This window comes from Mauremys mutica, chromosome 1, assembly GCF_020497125.1.
Source record: "Mauremys mutica isolate MM-2020 ecotype Southern chromosome 1, ASM2049712v1, whole genome shotgun sequence".
NCBI lineage: Eukaryota > Metazoa > Chordata > Testudines > Geoemydidae > Mauremys > Mauremys mutica.
The window spans coordinates 365,245,815-365,265,783 of record NC_059072.1 but is presented as its reverse complement, the minus strand read 5'-3'; the positions used below and the strand labels follow the sequence as shown (position 1 = coordinate 365,265,783).

The 19,969-nt window shown below is 50.5% G+C and overlaps 2 protein-coding genes and 1 pseudogene across 2 annotated transcripts; all 3 read right to left on the bottom strand.

Moving 5' to 3' along the window:
• Positions 1-384: 384 nt before the first annotated feature.
• Positions 385-1,320, bottom strand: LOC123350117 (olfactory receptor 52B2-like). Its single transcript, XM_044988509.1, has one exon. The coding sequence runs from the start codon at positions 1,318-1,320 to the stop codon at positions 385-387; it is 936 nt and encodes a 311-aa protein (XP_044844444.1).
• Positions 1,321-7,397: 6,077 nt separating this feature from the next.
• Positions 7,398-9,173, bottom strand: LOC123362651 (annotated as a pseudogene).
• A 5,504-nt stretch (positions 9,174-14,677) lies between these two features.
• On the bottom strand, positions 14,678-19,506 carry LOC123350109 (olfactory receptor 52B2-like). The gene is made up of 2 exons (XM_044988497.1): positions 19,396-19,506; positions 14,678-15,683 (listed from the first exon to the last, which is right to left on the bottom strand). Exon 2 carries the CDS (start codon positions 15,650-15,652, stop codon positions 14,678-14,680), a length of 975 nt encoding a protein of 324 aa, XP_044844432.1. The 5' UTR covers positions 15,653-15,683; positions 19,396-19,506.
• Positions 19,507-19,969: the final 463 nt, after the last annotated feature.

Sequence of the window (19,969 nt, the reverse complement as noted above, 5' to 3'; positions counted from 1 at the left end):
ACTTTGCAACCTTAATAATGTTCTTTTTAACACTGTGTTTTGCACATTCTCTAGATCTATTTCATCCCTTTATAATAATTTCTAAGAAGCTTGTCATCTGAGCTCCTGCAGTTTGAGAAGCGCAGAGGAACAGCTATTTTCGATTTGTAAAGGACTTTGCTAGACTAGTAGGAAATACACTCAGACTGCGGTGGGATTAGAGCAGTATGGGGAAGGCTCAAATGAAACAACATGTCTCAGGAATTGTCGCCTGACAGATTCGGCTTCATTGTGTTGTCTGCCTGCCTCGTCCCACTTCATTTCTCTACCCAACGTCATTTCAACCCAATTTCATTTCTAAACGGACTTGTTGGCGAGTTTCATGGCTCAGTCCAACTGCCGCACTCAACGTGAGAACACACGGATCGCTCCTTCCCAGACCTGTCTGCTCCTCACCCCGTAAACGATGGGGTTCAGCATGGGGGGCATGACGACGTAGAGGTTGGCCAGTAGGATGAGGGTGTGGCGGGGGATGCGGCGGCCAAACCGATGGGTGCCCCAGGAGAAAAACGCTGGGGTGTAAAACATCAGTATGACACAGATGTGTGAGCCGCACGTGTTCAGAGCCTTGAGGTGGACACCCTGGGATGGCAACCTAAAGAGAGACCAGAGGATGCAAGCGTAGGAGACTGCAATAAAGATAGCATCCAATCCGGCTGATAGGAAACCAGTTGCTAAACCATACCAAATATTGACTGTTATGTCCCCACAGGCCAGTGTGGCCACACCTATGTGCTCGCAGTACGTGTGAGGCATAATATTATGTCCACAGTAGTGGAGCCGTTTAAGGAGAAAGACGACTGGGAACATTATACAGAAGCTCCTGGTTAGAGCAGCCATGGCTATCTTCCTGATCACGGAGTGCGTTAATACAGTTGTGTACCGCAGTGGGTCGCAGATGGCAACGTACCGATCAAAGGCCATGGCCAGTAGGATGGCCGACTCGGTAATGAAAATAAAATCAATGAAAAACATCTGGGTGAGGCAGCCGTTGAAAGAGATCTCCTTGGAGAGAGACCAGAAAACACTCAGGGTTTTTGGCACCGCGGTGGTCGATAACAGCAGATCGGCCACTGTTAACATGGAGAGGAAAATGTACATGGGTTCATGGAGGCTCGGCTCTGTTATGATGGTGAAGAGGAGGGCAGAGTTCCCGAGAAGGGCAACAACGTACATGACACAGAAGGGGATGGAGAGCCAGACATGCACCTGCTCCATGCCTGGGATGCCGAGCAGGACGAACGTTGCAGGGTGGGAGCTGGTGTAATTGAGCGCTGACATGGTACGACGCAGGCCTGTCACTGCCCCGCAGGCTCCCCGGCCTGGGAGCGGAGACAAGAACAGTTGCTGTCAGAGTATCTGAAACTACAGAGTTCATTGCCAGAAATATTCATTAGCAATTCTGCCCCGCCCCCCATTTGGCGGGCCAGCATTCTCAGGGTGTGTTCTCTATTTGCAAATAGTGACTAATTTGAATGAAAGTCGGATGATGGTTTGGCTATGAGGTGTTTCCTCCAGCTATTCACTACCCATTATCCGAGCTGTGTGATTGGCCACTGTCACAGACCCATAGGATCCTGCTGCGCCCCCAGCTTTGGAACCCCTCAGCGTGCCAGACCCCAAGTGGTCTCACTCTTCCTCCGGGGTAGGTCAGGAGTCCTCCAGCTTCACACCATGAGCTCTGCCCAGTGAGTCCAACTGAGGAAGACAGACCCCTGGGAGACACTGGTCCATACTGCAGGGTTAATGCCCCTCGCCCAGCATTTGCAGTGACACTCCAACAGCACTGTCAAAACAGTCGGTTTATCAGTAACTTTGCACAGGGGTGAGTGATGACACAAAGTGCCGGGCAGGAGAGAATGAGACCGGGTGAATTGCACTGCAGAACAGAATCCCAATTTCTTAACTTTGAACCACGCTAACAGGTTTACTTTCATCGAATCCCGATAGCCCAGTGTGCCAGGCATCGCATCCCGATAGCCCAGCTGTTCAAGGGGACCTACAGATTCGTTAGAAATTCTATTTATAGTACCTGAAGAGGAGAAAAAAAGAAAATCTCCCAGCCCCAGTTTGGGTCTCCCACCCCAGTTGCCAGTGGGTGTTTGATATTTCCATGGGGGTCACATCCTGACGGCAGGGGCTGGCTTTTTCTTATGCGTCCATACAGCGCCTAGCGCGATGGGGCCCCGCTCCCCAATGGGGGCCCCAAGGCCCTGCTGCGGTACAGAACACACTCCTAATCATTCCCTATGGCGCTTCACTCCTGCCTTCTGGAGCATGGCCCAGGGCAGGAGCCAGCCCGCAGTTGTGCCATACACTGTTCTGACAGCAGAGATGGACTCACCCATGCAGTCCCGCTCCTGGCAGAGGAATCGCCTGGTTAATATCTGGGCAGGTGACTCCGCTGTCCCCTTCATGTCATGGAAGGACAGGTCCCGGCCCCCTCCCAGGGATCCTCACCAGAGGGGTTAGAATGTCACAGGCAGAACCTCTGTCAGGTCAGGGCAGGGCCGTGTGTCCTGGGCAGTGACACCACATTATAATAAATCCTGTCTGGGCGAGTGGTGTCTCCTGCATCTCCTGGGTGTATTTTCCTCCAGCTGCAGATTCCCTGCCCCTCACTCCAATCACAGTCTCATCCCACCAGGCCCTGCTGAATGCCGAGAGCTGCCCCCCACCCAGACGTCTAATGCCAGCGACTCACCAGGCTCCGGCCCCAGCCGGGAGGAGGAATCTCTGCCTGTGACCGGGTCGGGGAGCTGCAGGCGGCAGGGAATCTGCACTGACCGGGGCTGAGGTACAGGGATATTTATACTGCTGCCCTGGGAATCCCAGCGGGGGCTCAGAGCCAGCACAGAGCCCCAGGGACCTGCCTCTGTGTCTGACTCAGGTGGTGAAGAGCAACAGGGATTTAACCCTTTGTTTCTCTGGGCATTTTTCTCTGTTAGCATTATTGGCGTCATAATTCTGGCTCATTAACAGGGATCCCGTTTCAGGATCTGATGGGGCTGTGCTCGGTGACCCAGGAGATCCCACCCAGCCCTGCACACCAGCACCCCGTGCAGGAATGAGCCGACCAGTTAGGCAGTGATGGAGCCTCAAGTGCTGGGTTTGTTCCTAGGGCTGCCTGGACCAGCTGCCATCCGCACCAGAACAGAGAGCGGTGACCTGCGCAGCGTGTGCCGCACGGCTCTGGCTGGGGAAGGGTGTCCAGAGCGAGGCCGCTCAGTCAGCGCTTCCAGCCCACTCCTGCACTCCCTGTGCAAGGGAATCAAAGTGGCAGCAATTTATACTCCCTCTGTACAGCTGCACATGAGGAGGCAAGTCACCACGCAGGGCAGTATCAGGCCCTCTGCATTGTGTGTGGCATATCACGGCCATGCCTGCCCAGAGACCGTTACCACTTTGCAGCAGCGATCTGCTGTTTCAGTGGTTCTCAAACTTTTCTGCACCCACAGATGCAGAGGAACAGAGGTGATAAAGGGTTAATCCTTGGGGACATTCCAGTGGCGGTTTTTTGGGTTGTCAGCTGGTTCTGGAACCCAGCAATGGATTTATCGGGCCACTGGTTCCTGGGGTTACTGGTCCTCCCCGAGAAATCAGCAGAGACCTATGGGAGGGTTGGAATGGAGTCTGCTGGAATTTCTACAGAGCAAGCAGCCACTTGCATTGCATGCTGCAGGGAGGCTGAAATCAGAGGAGAAGAGACTGCAGACCTGTGCTTGCAGTGGGTCACTAGGATCTCGGACTCCTGGGTTCAGCTGGTATCAACCAGCTTCCCAACAGGCATGGAGCGTTGAGAGGCCAATCTGGATTTCTCAAGAATTAGTGAATCATCAGGTGGCCGTAATACATCTGAGTAAAGCAGCCAATCACTCATTCATGGCTCTGCTGTTGTGTAATTTTAGGCAAGACAGTTAAAATCTCTGTTTGCCAACCAATGAAGCAGGTGGGCTAAGCCTTGCCCACAAGGAGTTTTATTGGCAGCGTTGTTGTAGCCGTGTCAGTCCCAGGATATTACAGAGACAAGGTGGGGGAGGTCATATATTTTATGGGACCAACTTCAGTTGGTAGCTTGTCTCCCTCCCCACCTTGTCTCTCAGAGTAGTGCTGTGAGGAAAGGCATCTATTAAGCCCTTGATCGGCAGAACACTTAAGCAGATGCTTTACTTTCAGCATATGTTCTCTCTGTCCCTATTCAGTAAAGCACTTAAGTATATGTTTAACTTTGAAGATAATCAAAGAATCATAGAATATCAGGGTTGGAAGGGACCTCAGGAGCTCATCTAGTCCAACCCCCTGCTCAAAGCAGGACCAAACCCAACTAAATCATCCCAGCCAGGGCTTTGTCAAGCCGGGTCTTAAATACCTCTAAGGAAGGAGATTCCACCACCTCCCTAGGTAACCCATTCCAGTGCTTCACCACCCTACTAGTGAAAAAGTTTTTCCTAATGTCCAACCTAAACCTCCCCCTCTGCAACTTGAGACCATTACTCCTTGTTCTGTCATCTTCTACCACTGAGAACAGTCTAGATCCATCCTCTTTGGAACCCCCCTTCAGGTAGTTGAAAGCAGCTATCAAATCCCCCCTCACTCTTCTCTTCTGCAGACATAATAGGTATGGCTACACTGCAATTAAAAACCCATGGCTGGCCCATGCCAGCTGACTCAGGCTCCAGAAGCCCAAGCCCAGATGTCTACACCACAATGAAACAGCCCCTTAGCTCGAGCCCTGGGAGCCCGGATCAGCTGGCATGGGCCAGCCATGGGTGTCTAATTGCCATGTAGAGACACTCACTGGGTCTTAAGCATGTGCTAAGATGGATGTAAGCACGTATCAAAGCTCAGACCATGCGTAAGTGCTTTGCCCAGTCAGGGTCTAAGTGCAAATAATCACAAAGCGGCCACCGTAAAGTCCACTGAAGTCAGCGGGAGTCAGTGGACTCTGGCTCAGGCCCCAAATCCACCTGCCATTTCACTCAGCCCCTTTCCGGCCCGGCTGGCTTCTGAGTGAGGCCAAGGTCGGTGCAAGCCCCGGTGTGCGATACGTGAACCAGCCTCGCCTGCCCAGTGGCTGCACCAGGAGCCTAGCACAACCCAGTGCTCTGAAAGCAGGGGAGGGATAGCTCAGTGGTTTGAGCATTGCCAGGGTTGTGCATTCAATCCTTGAGGCCATTTAGGGGTCTCGGGCAAAAAATCTGTCTGGGGATTGGTCCTGCTTTGAGCAGGGGGTTGGACTAGATACCTCCTGAGGTGCCTTCCAACCCTGATATTCTGTGATTCTCTCTGTGAGGTAGCCATTGGAAAGGTGCTGTGAACGCTGTGCTTTCCCAAGGAGCAGCCGGGCAATTAAGCTAACATTTTAACCAAGCTCCGAGTATAAATCTTCCTAAGGAGCTGACTAATATGGCATTATGTACGAGTTGAACAGGCAGGCGCTCTGGAGCTGGTGACTGATTGACCAAGTGGTTCTTTTCCTCCATTTCCCAAACGTGCACAACCTGTGCAAAAACCTGCCCGAGGCCGCTCAGTCACCCCTCAGAGCAGAGTTACAGCCAGGGTTTGAAAATGCTTCCGCCGCCTTTGCAGGAGGGCTGTGAAGTCTGAGAAAGGTCTGGATTGATTTCAAGGTGCACAGTGTGTGTTTGTTCAGTGCCGTGCGTTTCAAACAGGGCTACAGAGACCCAGTCACCTAAGTCCTCTACGTGTCAGCGGGCTGGTGCTTTAGAGCCACGGAGCACCAATAGCTGCTGGTGAGGTCAGTGGGACCACGCACGTAGGTGACGTTACTCTTGTGCTCAGGCATTAGCAGGCAGCGAGGCAGCTGGCATGCTGAGCCCACTGCCCGTCACACTGGCCAAGAGTGTCTCATTTGTTCCTTGCACTCCCCCAGCTGTCTGTCTGCGCCTCTCCTCTGATACTGCTTGTACAGCACCTGACACAACAGGGACGTAGTCCATGACTGGCATTCCTTGGCGGGAGGGTAATATGAATAGATAACGATAATTAATAAAACAAGACACACCAAGCAGGGGTAACCAGGGCTGGCTCCAGGCACCAGCTAAGGAAGCAGGTGCTCAGGGCGGCCGATACAAAAGGGAGGCGCTCCGGCCGCTATTGGGGCAGCCCGTCCAGGGCTTGGGCGGGAATTCGGCGGCGGGTCCCTCAGTCCCTCTCTTTCTCTTTGGGCTGTCGCCGAAGCGCCACCGAAGAGGAAGAGAGGAGGAAGAGCGGGAGTGAAGGACCCGCCGCCGAACTGCCGCCGATCAGCTTTTTTTTTTTTTTTTTTTTGCTGCTCGGGGCAGCAGAAATCTTGGAGCTGGCCCTGGGGGTAACAGACAAGGCCCGAATTCAACAAGGAGCTTAAACATGCTCCTAACTTTAAATGTCCCATGTGCTCGCATTAGGCATGTGCCGACGGACCTTGCTGACTCGGGCCCCAGGGGAAGGGTTGGGGAGGAAGAGACGGGGGGTATCCATGTGAGGAGCAGTGGGGATCACACATGCGACGTTTTTGAAATATAAATACATGTTGAGTAGTAGAAAGAGAGCCTGAAACATGGGTCTGGTCAAGGCCTGGTCACAGCCAGCAAAAGTGACACTACAAGCAACCGCCAGGCCCTGTCGAAAGCAGATGCTTCCTGGCTCCCTGCCAGTCAGTATCCAGCACACGGACTCGGCACCAGTATCGCTAGCGTTGCTAAAACGCACTGAACAGGTGAGCGCAGTCCGGCACAAGCGCCCCCCCACCCAGCAGACGAGAGGACGGTTTGACAAAAGCGATGAAGAGTGATATCTTGTCTGAAACATCGGGAGTAAAAGCACAAAGACGGGTGGTGAATAGGGAGGTTTCTGCTTTTCACAGGGCCTGAGCATTGCTCAGAGCATAACTTTTGCTGACTTTGGTTCAGGCCTCAGGCCTCGCACAAGGCCCGTGCTTCTGGCTCTCTCTTCCTACTACAGTTGGTAACTGATTATTATTAGAGATGGTCAAAAATGTTTAAGCCAAAAAAGAATTCAACCAAAAATGACCTTTTTTCTCCACCTTTGTAGGTGTTCATCAAACAGCTGCTAAGAACCACCAGGAAATGGTTTTCGCCACTTTTTTTTCTTGGAAAATAAAATACTTTTTTGTTTGTTTTTGGCCAGCTCTAATTTTTTCTTCATGCCACTTTATTTTCTCCTGATGCAGGAAACCCCTTTTACAGGGGAAGCTTTGAGGCCCACTGTGGCGACAGCTGCTGCGCTCCTACCTTAGGCAGAGCAACACGACCTGGAATGAAATAAACAAAGACGGGGCTTGGAAGATTTAGGGCCTTTTTATCAGAAATCATGAAATTCTGTTTTTTTGTTTTTTTTCATGTTAAGTGACAGCTGTGCTGGGAGCCCACGAGCCTGTTCATTGTCGCATCAGCATCTCCTCTTGCTGCTAGCGCAGCTGGTGAATTTGTACGGCGGCTTGGGAAGCCCAAGGCCCTCAGCAGCTCCAGCTGCCTGCTTGTCAGAGGTTTTGGGCTTCCTGAGGATTTGCTCCAGCCAGGGCCTGCAGCATCTGCTGAACAGTGAACTGCTGGCTTGGCGCTGCTGAGGCTGGGTGTGCCGCTTCCCTGAGCCTAGAGCTAGAGGGGGCTCTCCCTGCTGAGCCTGCAGCATGCCCCGACCCCGCTAAAGGAGACAGGAACTGCCGTGGGATGCCAGGTTCTCCCATTGCCAGTGCCTGCAGCCTCTGTTGAAGCTGTGCCAGCACTTGCATTTCTCTAGGGCCCAGCATGGCTGCCGGCACCTCTGGGTGCCAGATTTGCTGGTAGAAGGTTGGGAGGGGCTGCATCAGAGGCTTCCCAGCTATCGGGGGGCTCTGCAGCAGCGTCTTTGTCCCCAGGTCGGGGTTCTGGCCGAGCGACTGCCGCACGCTCCTCGCACCAGGCCCGACCAGAATGTTCTGCACAAGCTGTTTGACAGCCTGCTGCAGCAAGCTCTTGATGATTGTTGAGACAGCAGCACTGGCTCCTCTTCCTGGGTCTGGAGTGGCTCCGGTGCAGCTCTGTGCTGTGCAGTCAGTCATGCTACAGCTGCAGCCAAGGCTGCTGCCGCTGGTGTTGCTGGGGGAGCTGGATGGCAGAGTACAAGCCGGGGGCGAAGAGGGTTGGCTGCTGGCGAGGGATGAGTTGCTCCTCAGAGAAGCAAATGAGTTCCCTGCAGCCTGCGTCTGCACTGCCTCCAGCGTTAGATCCGAGTGATCCCTACCCTCATGCTGAGAGGTGCTGTCTCCGCCCAGGATGCAGCCCAGAAAGCCCAAGGCCTGGCTGGGGTCCTTCATGATTTCCCGCACGGTGGCCGGGCTCCGAGCGAGCTCCAGCATGAGCCTCAGAATGTCAGGAGTGTTCAGGAAGTGGCCGATCTCTGGGGTTTTTTGGATCACTTGTTGCTTCAGAGGATTGTCCATGATCAGCTCGGTCATCAGGTCTGGGTTGGAGAGACGGCTCTGAATGAAGGGGTTCTCCAAGAGCTGGAACATCATCTCGGGGTTGGACGTGAGCTGGCTCTGGAACTCGGAGAAGTTGGCCGTGTTCAGGCCGAGGTTGCTGGCAAGCTCCCGCAGGCCGTCCGTGCCGAAGGCCGTGCTGCCGGCAGAGCCCAGCCTGGAGAGGCTGCTGTTCTCTGCCTGGGTGGCGGCCGCACCCTCTGGGGAGCCGGCGTGCTGACCCGGACACTCCTGAGGTCTCCTTCGTGACTGGATGACTAGGTAGATGGTGGCATCGTCCTGGATCTCATGCTGACTCAGGGTCTTTTGATCTTTTAAAATCCTGCCAGCGAATATCAGCACGAGCCGGTCGGTGGGAGAGGAGAAACGGGTTGCGATGCCAACCTTAAATTCCTTGATGAGCCTGTCCTCGGGCACCACGAACGCCTCCTTCTGCCCAGGGGTCTTGACGGTCACCCTGATGACTCGGGGAGCAGCGGCAGCCTCTAGAGCAGCTCCAGGGACATCTCCGCTTCTGACCATGCTTAGTGGGATGGTGTCTCAGTGGCGGGACATTTGCAAGCTTTGGCAAAAGACACAGCGTCTTCTGCTTCCCCGCTACTGGCCCCCTCTAATCATGGGCCTCCGGAGAGGACTAACAGGGACCTCCTCAGTGTCTCCAACCAAGGCCCGGGTTCCCCTGCTGCTCTGCTCCTCTACTGACCTGCAGCAGTTGATGGAGCTGCCCGCAACCTCCTGTGTCTGCACTGTGACATCACGTCTGATGCCATAAGCTGCCATGGCACCGGTGGATTTCCTCTACACTACCTCCCACACAAGCTACTCGCTCTGAGAACCTCAACTTGACAATTTCCTGGCAAAGGCCCAAATTCTTCCCCGGTGGCGTAAGTAGGTGCAACTAGACCGAGGGCAATGGAGCTGGGTCTTCGCACATCACAGGTGAATTTGGCCCAAATCTGTAATCATCTTAGTTTTAATAATAAATAGTGCTGGGATCCTGACTCAGTCTTTACTCGGGCAACTACTGTGGGGAGGGAATGGAGGCGTCTCTGCCATCTATCACTTTTACCCTGCACAATCTTAAACATCATTCTGGGCTGGGTTAAATCTGGCTGAAGTTGCAGGAGTGTAGCAGCCGCCTTTCATTCAGGATAAATGTGAAGAAGTGAGTAAGCTCCTTTATTAACCAGGGAAGTGAAACAATAGAAGCCACCACCCATCACACAGCCTAGGCTTTAGTAGAGGCTGAACTGTGTGGCCCCGTGGGTTTCCCTGGGGACTGATACAGCAAATGCAGATGGAACTGAGTGTGTCTGGGTGTCTGTGAGAGAGACACTGCAGCAAGGCCAGCGAAGCTGGGAAACAAGGCAGGAAGGAATCACCAAATTGCCACCGAAGCGCTGGTGGAGTGGCCCTGAGAAAGGTAAGAGAGCTTTTTGGCAGAGTGTTGGCAGAAAGAGGCTTGGAGCTGCAAACAAAGAAACTATCCCCTGTTGCTTAGTTCCTCCTGGAGTCAAGGAACCAGGACTTCATACCTTCTGTGTAAACAAACAGGATTCCATCAAAGAAATGTGTGACTGCATCATCAGTTTCGCCTCCTAACATAAACAACTGTCAGGGCCCCAAACTTTGTCAAACCACTTAGGCCAAAGGGGGTAACAATACGAATAAAGCTTTACTGGCCCCGACAAGGGAACAAGAGGGTCCTACAAAAAGCCATGATCCCAACTTTAAACACACTTAGCAGCTGCAGACAGCCAGATCCTCCAGGGGTGTTCATCAGCAGAGCTCCCCTGAGACTGAGCTATACCGGTTGAAGGGAAGAGGACGAGACAATGGATGGACAGATGTTTCCCAAAATCCTTAGCATAGTTCTTGGAGAACTTCCCGGCTCTAAATCCCTCAGCTTTCCAGTCAGTTCCTTCTCCGTGCTGCATGTCCCTGCTGGAACTCCTTGCGTGATCTTCCTAATTAGCACAGCCATATCCTATAACCCAAAGTATTGTCCTGTCCCTAGCAATACAGACCCCTGGGCCTATACAACATGCAGCACCCAGCCAGCCTGGCCCGTAAGGAGTCCAACCCAGCTGCCCAAGCAAACCCCTCCTCAGGACAAACCCTGACCCCCAGAGAAACTCCCCACCTCCCCCCGAACCTGTAGTGACTGCCACAACTCCCCCAGGAGGAGGGACCAGACAAGGCCTTCAGGCGTTGGCCAGAGAAGGAAGCTTGTTGAGGGTGTTTCTGCGCATTCCTGCCCCACGGTTAAGCTGCACTGACATGTCAGTCTCTGAGCGGGTGGCTGAGACACATTTTGCTGCCATTAGCCCCACTTCAACCCTGAGGAGCGTCCTCCCAGGATGGGCACCTGTCCCAGACTGTCTTTCTCAGAAGCCCCATGGGGGTCTCTAAAACAACAGGGAGGATGTGGGTCAATTCCTGGCTCTGCCACCAACTCCCTGTGTGGCCTTGGGTGAGACCTTGTTTCCTCTTCTATAAAATGAGGGATAAAATGCTGCCCTACCTCACTGGGTCCCAGAAAAAAGCCTCTTAGTAAGACAGCAGCCGTGCCGCAGGAGTGAGCAGGGACCTGAGCAGCGAGGCCTGGGGCAGGGTAGAGCTGTCATTCAGATAAGTTCCTCCTCCTGCTCAACAGCTCCCCAAATCTCTTCTGAGGAGTGGGTTTGATTCCCCGCCAACGTCCAACCCCTATGTCCCATCGGGCTCACTTTCCTCCACCTCCATTGCAATAGGTTCTAGAGCTTTTCTCCTGAGCCAAGCCAGGCTGGGAGCCCAGCTGGACATCACTGGACATGGCAGGGGATTGGATTTCTTTCGGTAAATGTCAGTGTCACCGTACACACACCAAACCTGACCAAAAAATATTTCCATCGATAATAATCAAAATTGGCAGCCAGGCAAGAACAATACTGCTTGAGAACATATGAGAGTTCAATTTAAGGTGTCAAGTATCGGAGGGGTAGCCGTGTTAGTCTGGATCTGTAAGAGCAGCAAAGAGTCCTGTGGCACCTTATAGACTAACAGACGTATTGGAGCATGAGCTTTCGTGGGTGAATCCCCACTTTGTCGGAATTTAAGGTGATTTACTGTGTATATTTTCACATATGATGTCAACAAATTGGGTTTGAATAGCTATAAAGATTTAACTGTTTGAATCTCAACACGGACTGTCATGGAATAATTATTGTCTGATCCCCTCTCATCACTTCTCACAACTGTGAAAATTTACATTCATGAAAATCGAAAAGAAAAATGCTTCGAACCCATAACTGCGCACAACTGTGAAAATTTCAGTCACTAAAAATAGAAAAAACAATGCTTAAAAATAAACATTGATCTTATCTGCTGAAATTATACATATAAAAAGTCCCATTCTGCCAAGTGTAAACATCATCCATCCTGCGCTCTCACACAGCAACATCACGGCCCCGGCGCCCACGTGAAACCTGGATGAACTATGGTTTTTAATTGAATCTAGATCTTAACATGAGTGATAGCTCCAGAGCATGTGACCAAAAGGAATGAGATGCCGAGCAAGAGGGACTGGTTGTGTTAGACTTCTAGGGACCCTGGAAATACCAGTGTTATTTCATTTAAGGTTTCGGTTAAAGCAGTAGAGACAAAGAAAACATAGGGAGTTGGACACCAGGTGCAGTAAATAATCAGTTTCTTTAGTTTATTATAAAGGAACGAAGTTTAGAATGAAATATGGGAAAATGAGGTAAGAAGGAAACCTTGGGAAGAAAGGGGCCCAGCCATGAATCTTGTCCTACCCAGACTCGAGGGCAAGGTTCACCCCTAAAACTCCCTCACCTGGCTTTAGCTAAGGTCCAATAACTGGCAACGACATCTCTTGTGTGTTATAGTGCATAAAAAGCCAGGTTTTTTGGGGTTCTTTATCAAAGCTTTTCCTTACCCCTCTGGAGAGCACCATGATGGAAAGGTATTTCCCGGGCCTGATCCCGCTGGTACTTATAATTGTATGCTGGTGGGTACAGAATATAGGTGCATACGTTTATGTTTGTACGCTGGGTATAATTATCACCAAGTGGCCTTTGAATTACACAAAGGAACGTTTGTGTGGAAGTTCGGCTGTGGTAAACCTCAATAAATGTAGTAGGAAAATAAGTCCCAACATCTCCTCTGTTGTGTCTTTGTCTTTGCAGGGAGTCTCAAACGGGCCTACATAATCTAGAAACACATGTTCTGTTGGCTTGATTTGACTTCCAATGGGGCTGTGGCTTCTAAGTCACTTAGGGGTTTGTGAAAATCCCATCCCAAGGGTGCTTTTCACCTCTGCTTAGCCCAGGAAGAGTGAGGACCAAAAAGGGTCTGGGCTGTCATTCGAGCACCTCTGAGTCCCTTATGGTAACGCTCCTCGAGTCTGCAGGCAGCCATCCCAGTGCTGCTGGAGCTGCCGCCATCTTGTTTTTTCCCTTCTCTGTGAGGCAATCCTGTCTGCCCCATCCATTCCTGCACCCTACAGCAACTTCATTATGGGCCACATCTAACCCTTTCCCAGCCCACGTTCCCATCTCACCAGAGCCGCCGGACATGGCACAGAGAGTTTATCAGCACCAGGGGAAGGAACCTTCCCTTCAGAGTCACTGCCATGCTCTCCTTCCTTGGGGGGAAGAGGGAAATTGATAGTGGTAGATCTGTGAAGCAGCAGGTCCACTGCCTTACCCCATAACCCTGATGTAGAGGGACCCTGCACATGGCACATCGATGAGGTAGATCCGGGTGCAGATATCTTGCACCAGATCTCTCATCAATAATGCCAACAGAATGGAACCGGGTTCACCCCAGACAGGCCCTTCTGCCCTGGAGGGGGATGGGCCAGGGTTTGCCTAGATCAGCGAAGTTTTCGGTAGATCTAGCACAGAGGGCATTGGAACAATTTGGGGCATTCATATTCTAAACATAAACCCAGCCACCTTCACTCTTCACAGGTTCCATGGGCCTGATTTGCCCCGCCCTGCTCCTAGTTATTCATTTGCTCCTCTGCAGAGTGCAAGTGAAACATTGTCCCTAGCGTTTCACACTTATTTTGCACACAGTAACAAGACCATGCTCTTACATAGTACTTTTCAGTGGCAGATCTTGTGCTACAAAGGAGGTCGGTAGCATTACCTCCCCCGCACACTTTACCAATGGGGAAACTCAGCCACGGAACGGGGAAGTGACTTGCCCGAGGTCACCCAGCAGGCCTGAGGCAGAGCCGGGGATAGAACCCAAGCCTCCTGAGTCCGTCAAAAAAAGATATCACATTAGTTTGACAGGCTCTAGTTTCCATAAACTAATGTCGATGGGTATTAATTATATTACCCTCTAATTCTTTATCAATCAAATCCTTTATCGCCCACTCCATTATCTTGCCCAGGATCAATGTCAGACTGACAGGTCTATAATTACCGGGGTCATCCCCTTTGCCTTTTTAAAAAAAATTGGCACAACATTTGATTTCTTCCAGTCTTCCGGAACGTCCCAACATTAATGGTCCACTGAGCGTCTGAGACAGCTCTTTTAAAACTCTTGGATGCATTTTCTCTATACCTGCTAATTTAAAAATGTCCAACTTTAGTAGCTGCTGTTTAACATCCTCCAGCGATACTAGTGGAATGGAAAGAGTATTGTCATCATCATATGATATGACTATTATCCGTACCCTATTAACGCCTGAGGACTCCAATCAGAGATCAGGGCCCCACCGTGCTAGGCAGTCTCCTGATAACACAAAGACAGCCTGCACCTCAGAGTGCTGACAGTCTAAGATTAACAGTGCACAACAGGTGAATAAACAGACAAATGGTGGGAAGGGGCAGACAGTGACAGGTGTGTTTATAGAAGATCACAGGCACAGAGACCTCGACAGTCCTCTCTGTTTTCTGAATGTTCTGCATTTGATCTGTGCTGGAGGGGAGCATCTGATGGTTCATCTGAGCCACAGGAAGCAAACACCACAGGAGGAACCTCCAGTGATTAAAAGACCAGATGAGCCAGGCTCCCATCTCCTGAAAACCCTCCTTCAACACAATCTGGTTTCATTTAGAAGGAACCTGCCGGTTGCGGCCCTGAGGCAGCACTCAGCACCATTTGCTCATTCCCAGTCCGCGTCTCGGCATTATGTGCAGGTCAACATCCCCTCCCCCCGCAGAAGCAGTGAAATCGCCAGGCCTGGGAGACCATGCGGGTCACTCGTTCCCGGATTTGTCTCGTTCTCACGCCGTAGACGATGGGGTTTAGCATGGGGGGAACAATCACATAGAGGTTGGCCAGGAGGATGTGAATGTGCCCAGGGATACTGTGGCCAAACCGATGAGTGAGGAAGGAGAAAAAGGCCGGTGTGTAGAACATCAGGATGACGCAGATGTGGGAGCCGCAGGTGCTGAGAGCCTTGAGCCGGGCGTCCTTGGACGGGAGCAGGAAGACGGCCCTTAGGATCAGTACATAAGACACAGCAATGAGCATGACGTCAAGCCCTGACGACAGCAGAGTTGTGGTGAACCCGTACCAGATGTTGGCTGTTATATCAGCACAGGCCAGCCGGGCTATGCCCATGTGCTCACAGTACGTGTGAGGCATAACGGTGTGTCCACAGTACGGTAGCCTCTTAAGGAGGAAAATAGGTGGGAACATTATACACAACCCTCTAAGAACAGCTGTCACAGCTATTTTTCCTATCACTGAGTGAGTGAGGATAGTCGGGTATCTCAGAGGGTAGCAGATGGCAACATACCGGTCAAATGCCATGGCCAGCAAAACGGTTGACTCTGCGATGAAACTAAAATGGGTAAAGAACATCTGGGTAACACAGGCATCAAAAGAAATCTCCTTGGCACTAAACCAGAATATGGCCAGCATCTTAGGCACGGTAGTCGTGGATAACAGCAGATCAGCGACCGCCAGCATGGCGAGGAAAAGGTACATGGGCTCATGGAGGCTGTGCTCTGTTATGACGATGAAGAGTAAAACCGAGTTGGCAAAAAGTGCAACAACGTACATCAGGCAGACGGGGACAGAGATCCAGATGTGAGACTCTTCCATGCCCGGGATGCCGGTCAGAATGAACGTTATAGGATCAAAGCTGCTTTGGTTGAGAGTTGTCATGGTGGGCCCTGTGTTTGAACTCACACTGGCTCTGTAGAGAAAGACAAACACATAAATATTTCCTCTGATTAGCTAGGGCTCACACAACCGAATTGTAATGTTGCCCCTTACAAACATCTGTTTTTGAAATGACTCAATTTGGAAGATGTTTGCAAAGCAGGGACCTATTTCATGAAGGAATCTCCCTTTTTTAAAATGGACTCGTGGTAAAATCATTAACCAGCTAGTCCCCTGCCATTCACCCTCCTTAATTTTATTTCTAAGGGCTTCTTCTCTGGTTGTGCAGTTAAAATGGGCCAGATCTTTTCTGACTTAAGGTCAGGCTTGACAAAGCCCTGGCGGGGATAATTTAGTTGAGAATTGGTCCTGCTTTGAGCAGGGGGTGGGACTAGATGACCTCCTGAGGTCCCTTCCAACCCTGATATTCTGTGATTCTATGACTTGGGGTTGAAATATTGCTGCCCATCGCTGTAGTCTCTGTGCACTCAGATCCTACAAACACTTATGCATGGGCGTAACTGTGCTCACAAGTAGCCCAGTTGAAGCCAATGGACCTGCTCAAGCGTGTACAACTCATAAGTGTAAAGTTACTCCTGTGTGTCGCTGTTCATAGGACTGTGCCCTTGCTTAGCAAGGATGCCTGGGCCAGTGACCCCTGGGGAAAGGGGTCATGACTCTGTGATGGTACCTCCCATAAGGCTTTATGGAGATATGCTTAGACTGTGTTTTATGCTAAATATGCCATGTAACAATCTCAAAGGTTCTGATCTACTGAATGTATTAATCCTATCTGTATGCATGTATCATTATTCAAAGTTATGAATGTTGGCTATTTCCTGGCTTGATTTCGAAATAACCTTAGTAGAGCATTTGGTCAGTTCCTGGAGAAAGGAATGTTGAAATTAAGTACCTAATCAAGAAACACTTAAAGGACAATGGATCTTGGAATGCTCCAATCCACATAAGAAGTCTACTTGAGGGCGTTCAAGGTAGCATGTAAACAATGGCTGCTGCCTGTAAAAACTGTGAGTCATGCATGGACATGTTACTTGCCCAGGTGACTCCTAAACTCCATCTTGGAGCTGGACTTTGCATAGGAGTGAGGAGGGGGTCTGCACCCACAAGAGAAGTTCCTGGGACACTCCTCCACTTTGTCTTCAGCTGGTGAAAGAGGGAGCCTCTCCACCTCCCAGGATACTTGAAAGAAACTGGAACAAAGGACAGTAACTACGGGGGGTTGAGTGATTGCTGAACCCAGGCTAAAAAGAGTTTAGTCTGTAAAAGGGAGCATTCTGGAACTGGTGAGGATCTTATCTGTATTCAGTTTGACTAGACATAGATTTGTGTGTTTTATTTTATTTTGCTTGGTGACTTACTTTGTTCTGTCTGTCACTACTTGGAACCACTTAAATCCTACTTCCTGTATTTAGTAAAATCACTTTTTACTTATTAATTAACTCAGAGTCTGTATTAATACCTGGGAGAGCAAACAGCTGTGGATCTCTCTCTATCAGTGTTACAGAGGGCGAAGAGTTTATGAGTTTACCCTGCATAAGCTTTATACAGGGTAAAACGGATTTATTTGGGAGTTGGGCTTCCGAGTGTTAAAGACAAGCACACTTCTGTGAGCTGCTTTCAGATAAACCTGCAGCTTTGGGGCAAGTAATTCAGACCCTGGGAGCAGACAGGAGTGTCTGGCTCGACAAGACAGGGTACCTCCCATAAGGTCATGGGGCCCCGAGCTGGCAGGGAAGGCAGGGGAAGAAGTAGTCTTGGCACATCGGGTGGCAGGTCCCAGGGGGTTTCTGTGATCCAACCCATCACAGACTTATTGGCAGAGAAACACTAAGCTAGTGGATAGGGCTCTGCGCTAGCACATGGGAGACTTGGATTCAATTCTCAGCTCAACCGACCTGGGTGAGGCATTTAATCTCCTTGCGCCTCAGCTACTCATCTGTGAAATGGGGACAATACTTCCCATCTTCCAGGCACGAGGTGAAGATAACAGCCCATTCTCCACCTCGACTGCAAGAACGAGGGCCAGGGAACTGCCTAAAGAACTACATTACTTTCTGACAGGCTAACAACCAATAGCACAAACTACACCTCTACCCTGATATAATGAGACCCGATATAATACAAATTTGGATATAATGTGGTAAAGCAGCACTCCAGGGGGGCGGGACTGTGTGCTCTGGCGGATCAAAGCAAGTTTGATATAACGCGGTTTCACCTATAACGCGGTAAGATTTTTTGGCTCCCGAGGACAGCGTTATATCGGGGTAAAGGTGTACAAGCAAGCCGTACTTGATATCAGGTGAGTGAGGCCAGGCTAGACACGCAGGCAGGGCTGAGTAATCACTGGCCAGACAAGGGGGTTCCTTGTCTTTTGTTTTGCTTTTCTGCAGGTTTTTCAAATACCACAAAGTGCAGGGGGCCACCAGGGCCTCTTGTGGGTTCCAAGACCAGCTGCTCCAGGAAGCCGTCATTAGTGATTTCTAGAAACTTTATCTCTGCATCCTGTCCTGACATGTACCCAGTCAATACAGGGATAGTTGAAATGCCCCATTATTGTTGGGTTTTCTGTTTTTGTAGCCTCTTGAATCTCCCTGAGCATTTCACAATCACCATCGCCATCCTGGTCAGGTAGTCGGTAGAATATTCCTACTGCTATGCTCTTCTTATTCAAGCATGGGATTTCTAGCCATAGAGTTTGATTCATTTAAGATTTTTACTCTATTTGACTTTCTGCTTTCTTTCACACATAGCGCCACTCCCCCACCAGCACAACCTGCTCTGTCATTCCTCTACAGTTTGTACCCTGCTATTACCATGTCCCATATATTATCATTGCTCCACCAAGTTTCTGTGATGCTTGTCATATTAATATCCACCTTTAATACCTGGCGCTCAAGTTCTCCCACCTTAGTATTTAGATGTCTAGCATTTCTACACGAGCACTTTTCAAATCTGTCAGTGTGTAGTTGTCTGCCCTCATGTGACGGAACTGAAGGTCACTCTTTCTCTGTGACTCTTTCTCTTCAGTTTCTGCCTGTATTTCATCAGCTTCTATCTTCTCTTCTTTACTAGGACATAGAGAATCCGCATTAATAGATCCTCCCCTAAAGGATGTCTCTTTCCGAACCGTGTACTCCGCCGCACCTCTCGGCTTCCCCCAGCCCTTAGTTTAAAAACCACTCTACAGCCTTGTTAATTTTACATGCCAGCCATCTGGTTCCATTTTGGATTAGGTGGAGTCCATCCTTCCCGTGTAGTCTCCTCCTTTCCCCAAAGGTTCCCCAGGTCCTAATAAATCTAACCCCATCTCCCTACACCGTGGTCTCATCCATACATTGAGACCCTGCAGCTCCGCCTGCCTAACTGACCCTGTGTGTGAAACTGGGAGCATTTCAGAGAATGCGACCATGGAGGTCCTGGACTTCTATGCTGAGCTAAGTCAGGAAAAACTTGTGGCTATTCTCCCAGAGGGAGACCCTGCATTTGCCCACTTCGTTGACTGCCAAGGCCTGTTCCCCTCATGCTCATGGAGTTTAGAATCATACAGGACAGGAGGTAGCCAGCTTGCAAACCCCACTGAACTAAGTCATATCTCCCCACCTCTGAGCCTAGAAGTGCCTCTCAGAGGAGCCATTTGTCCCAGCTGAAAATTTCCTGCCTTTGCACATTTTTTTTAAATGACTTTGAGCTGCCCCAAAACCAAACATTTAATGAAAATGACTCACCAGGTTCCTGTGTTGGCTGGGAAGGAAGATCCTGTGCCTGTGATCGGGCGGGGAGCTGCAGGTGGTGGGGAATCGGCACTGACCAGGGCTGAGACGTGGGGATATTAATATTGCCACCTTATGAATCCCAGCAGCGAGCCCCAGGCAGGCTCTTGGACTTGCTGAATCTTAAACTGCCTGGTGCATTAAAGATTAACAGGAACTAACCCGGTCACTTTGGTTTAGCCATTTCCTGCTTTCCCATCATTTGCATTACAAGTGGTTTTACTTGTCCAACCTGCATGGGCCTGAGTGGCACTTATGCTGACTCCTTAAACCAAGAACAACACATCCGACGAAGTGAGTATTCACCCACGAAAGCTCATGCTCCAAAACGTCTGTTAGTCTATAAGGTGCCACAAGAATCTTTGCTGCTTAAACCAAGAACAACGGCTATGGAGCCATTAAGAGCTTCAGAGCCGGGCTGGTGTTTTCAGGGCCTGGTCACTCTGCTACCTGGGATACAATTTACCCTTTAGTCTTTGCAAAGATATTTGCATTACCAGCAACACCTCCAAACACATCATCTACAGCA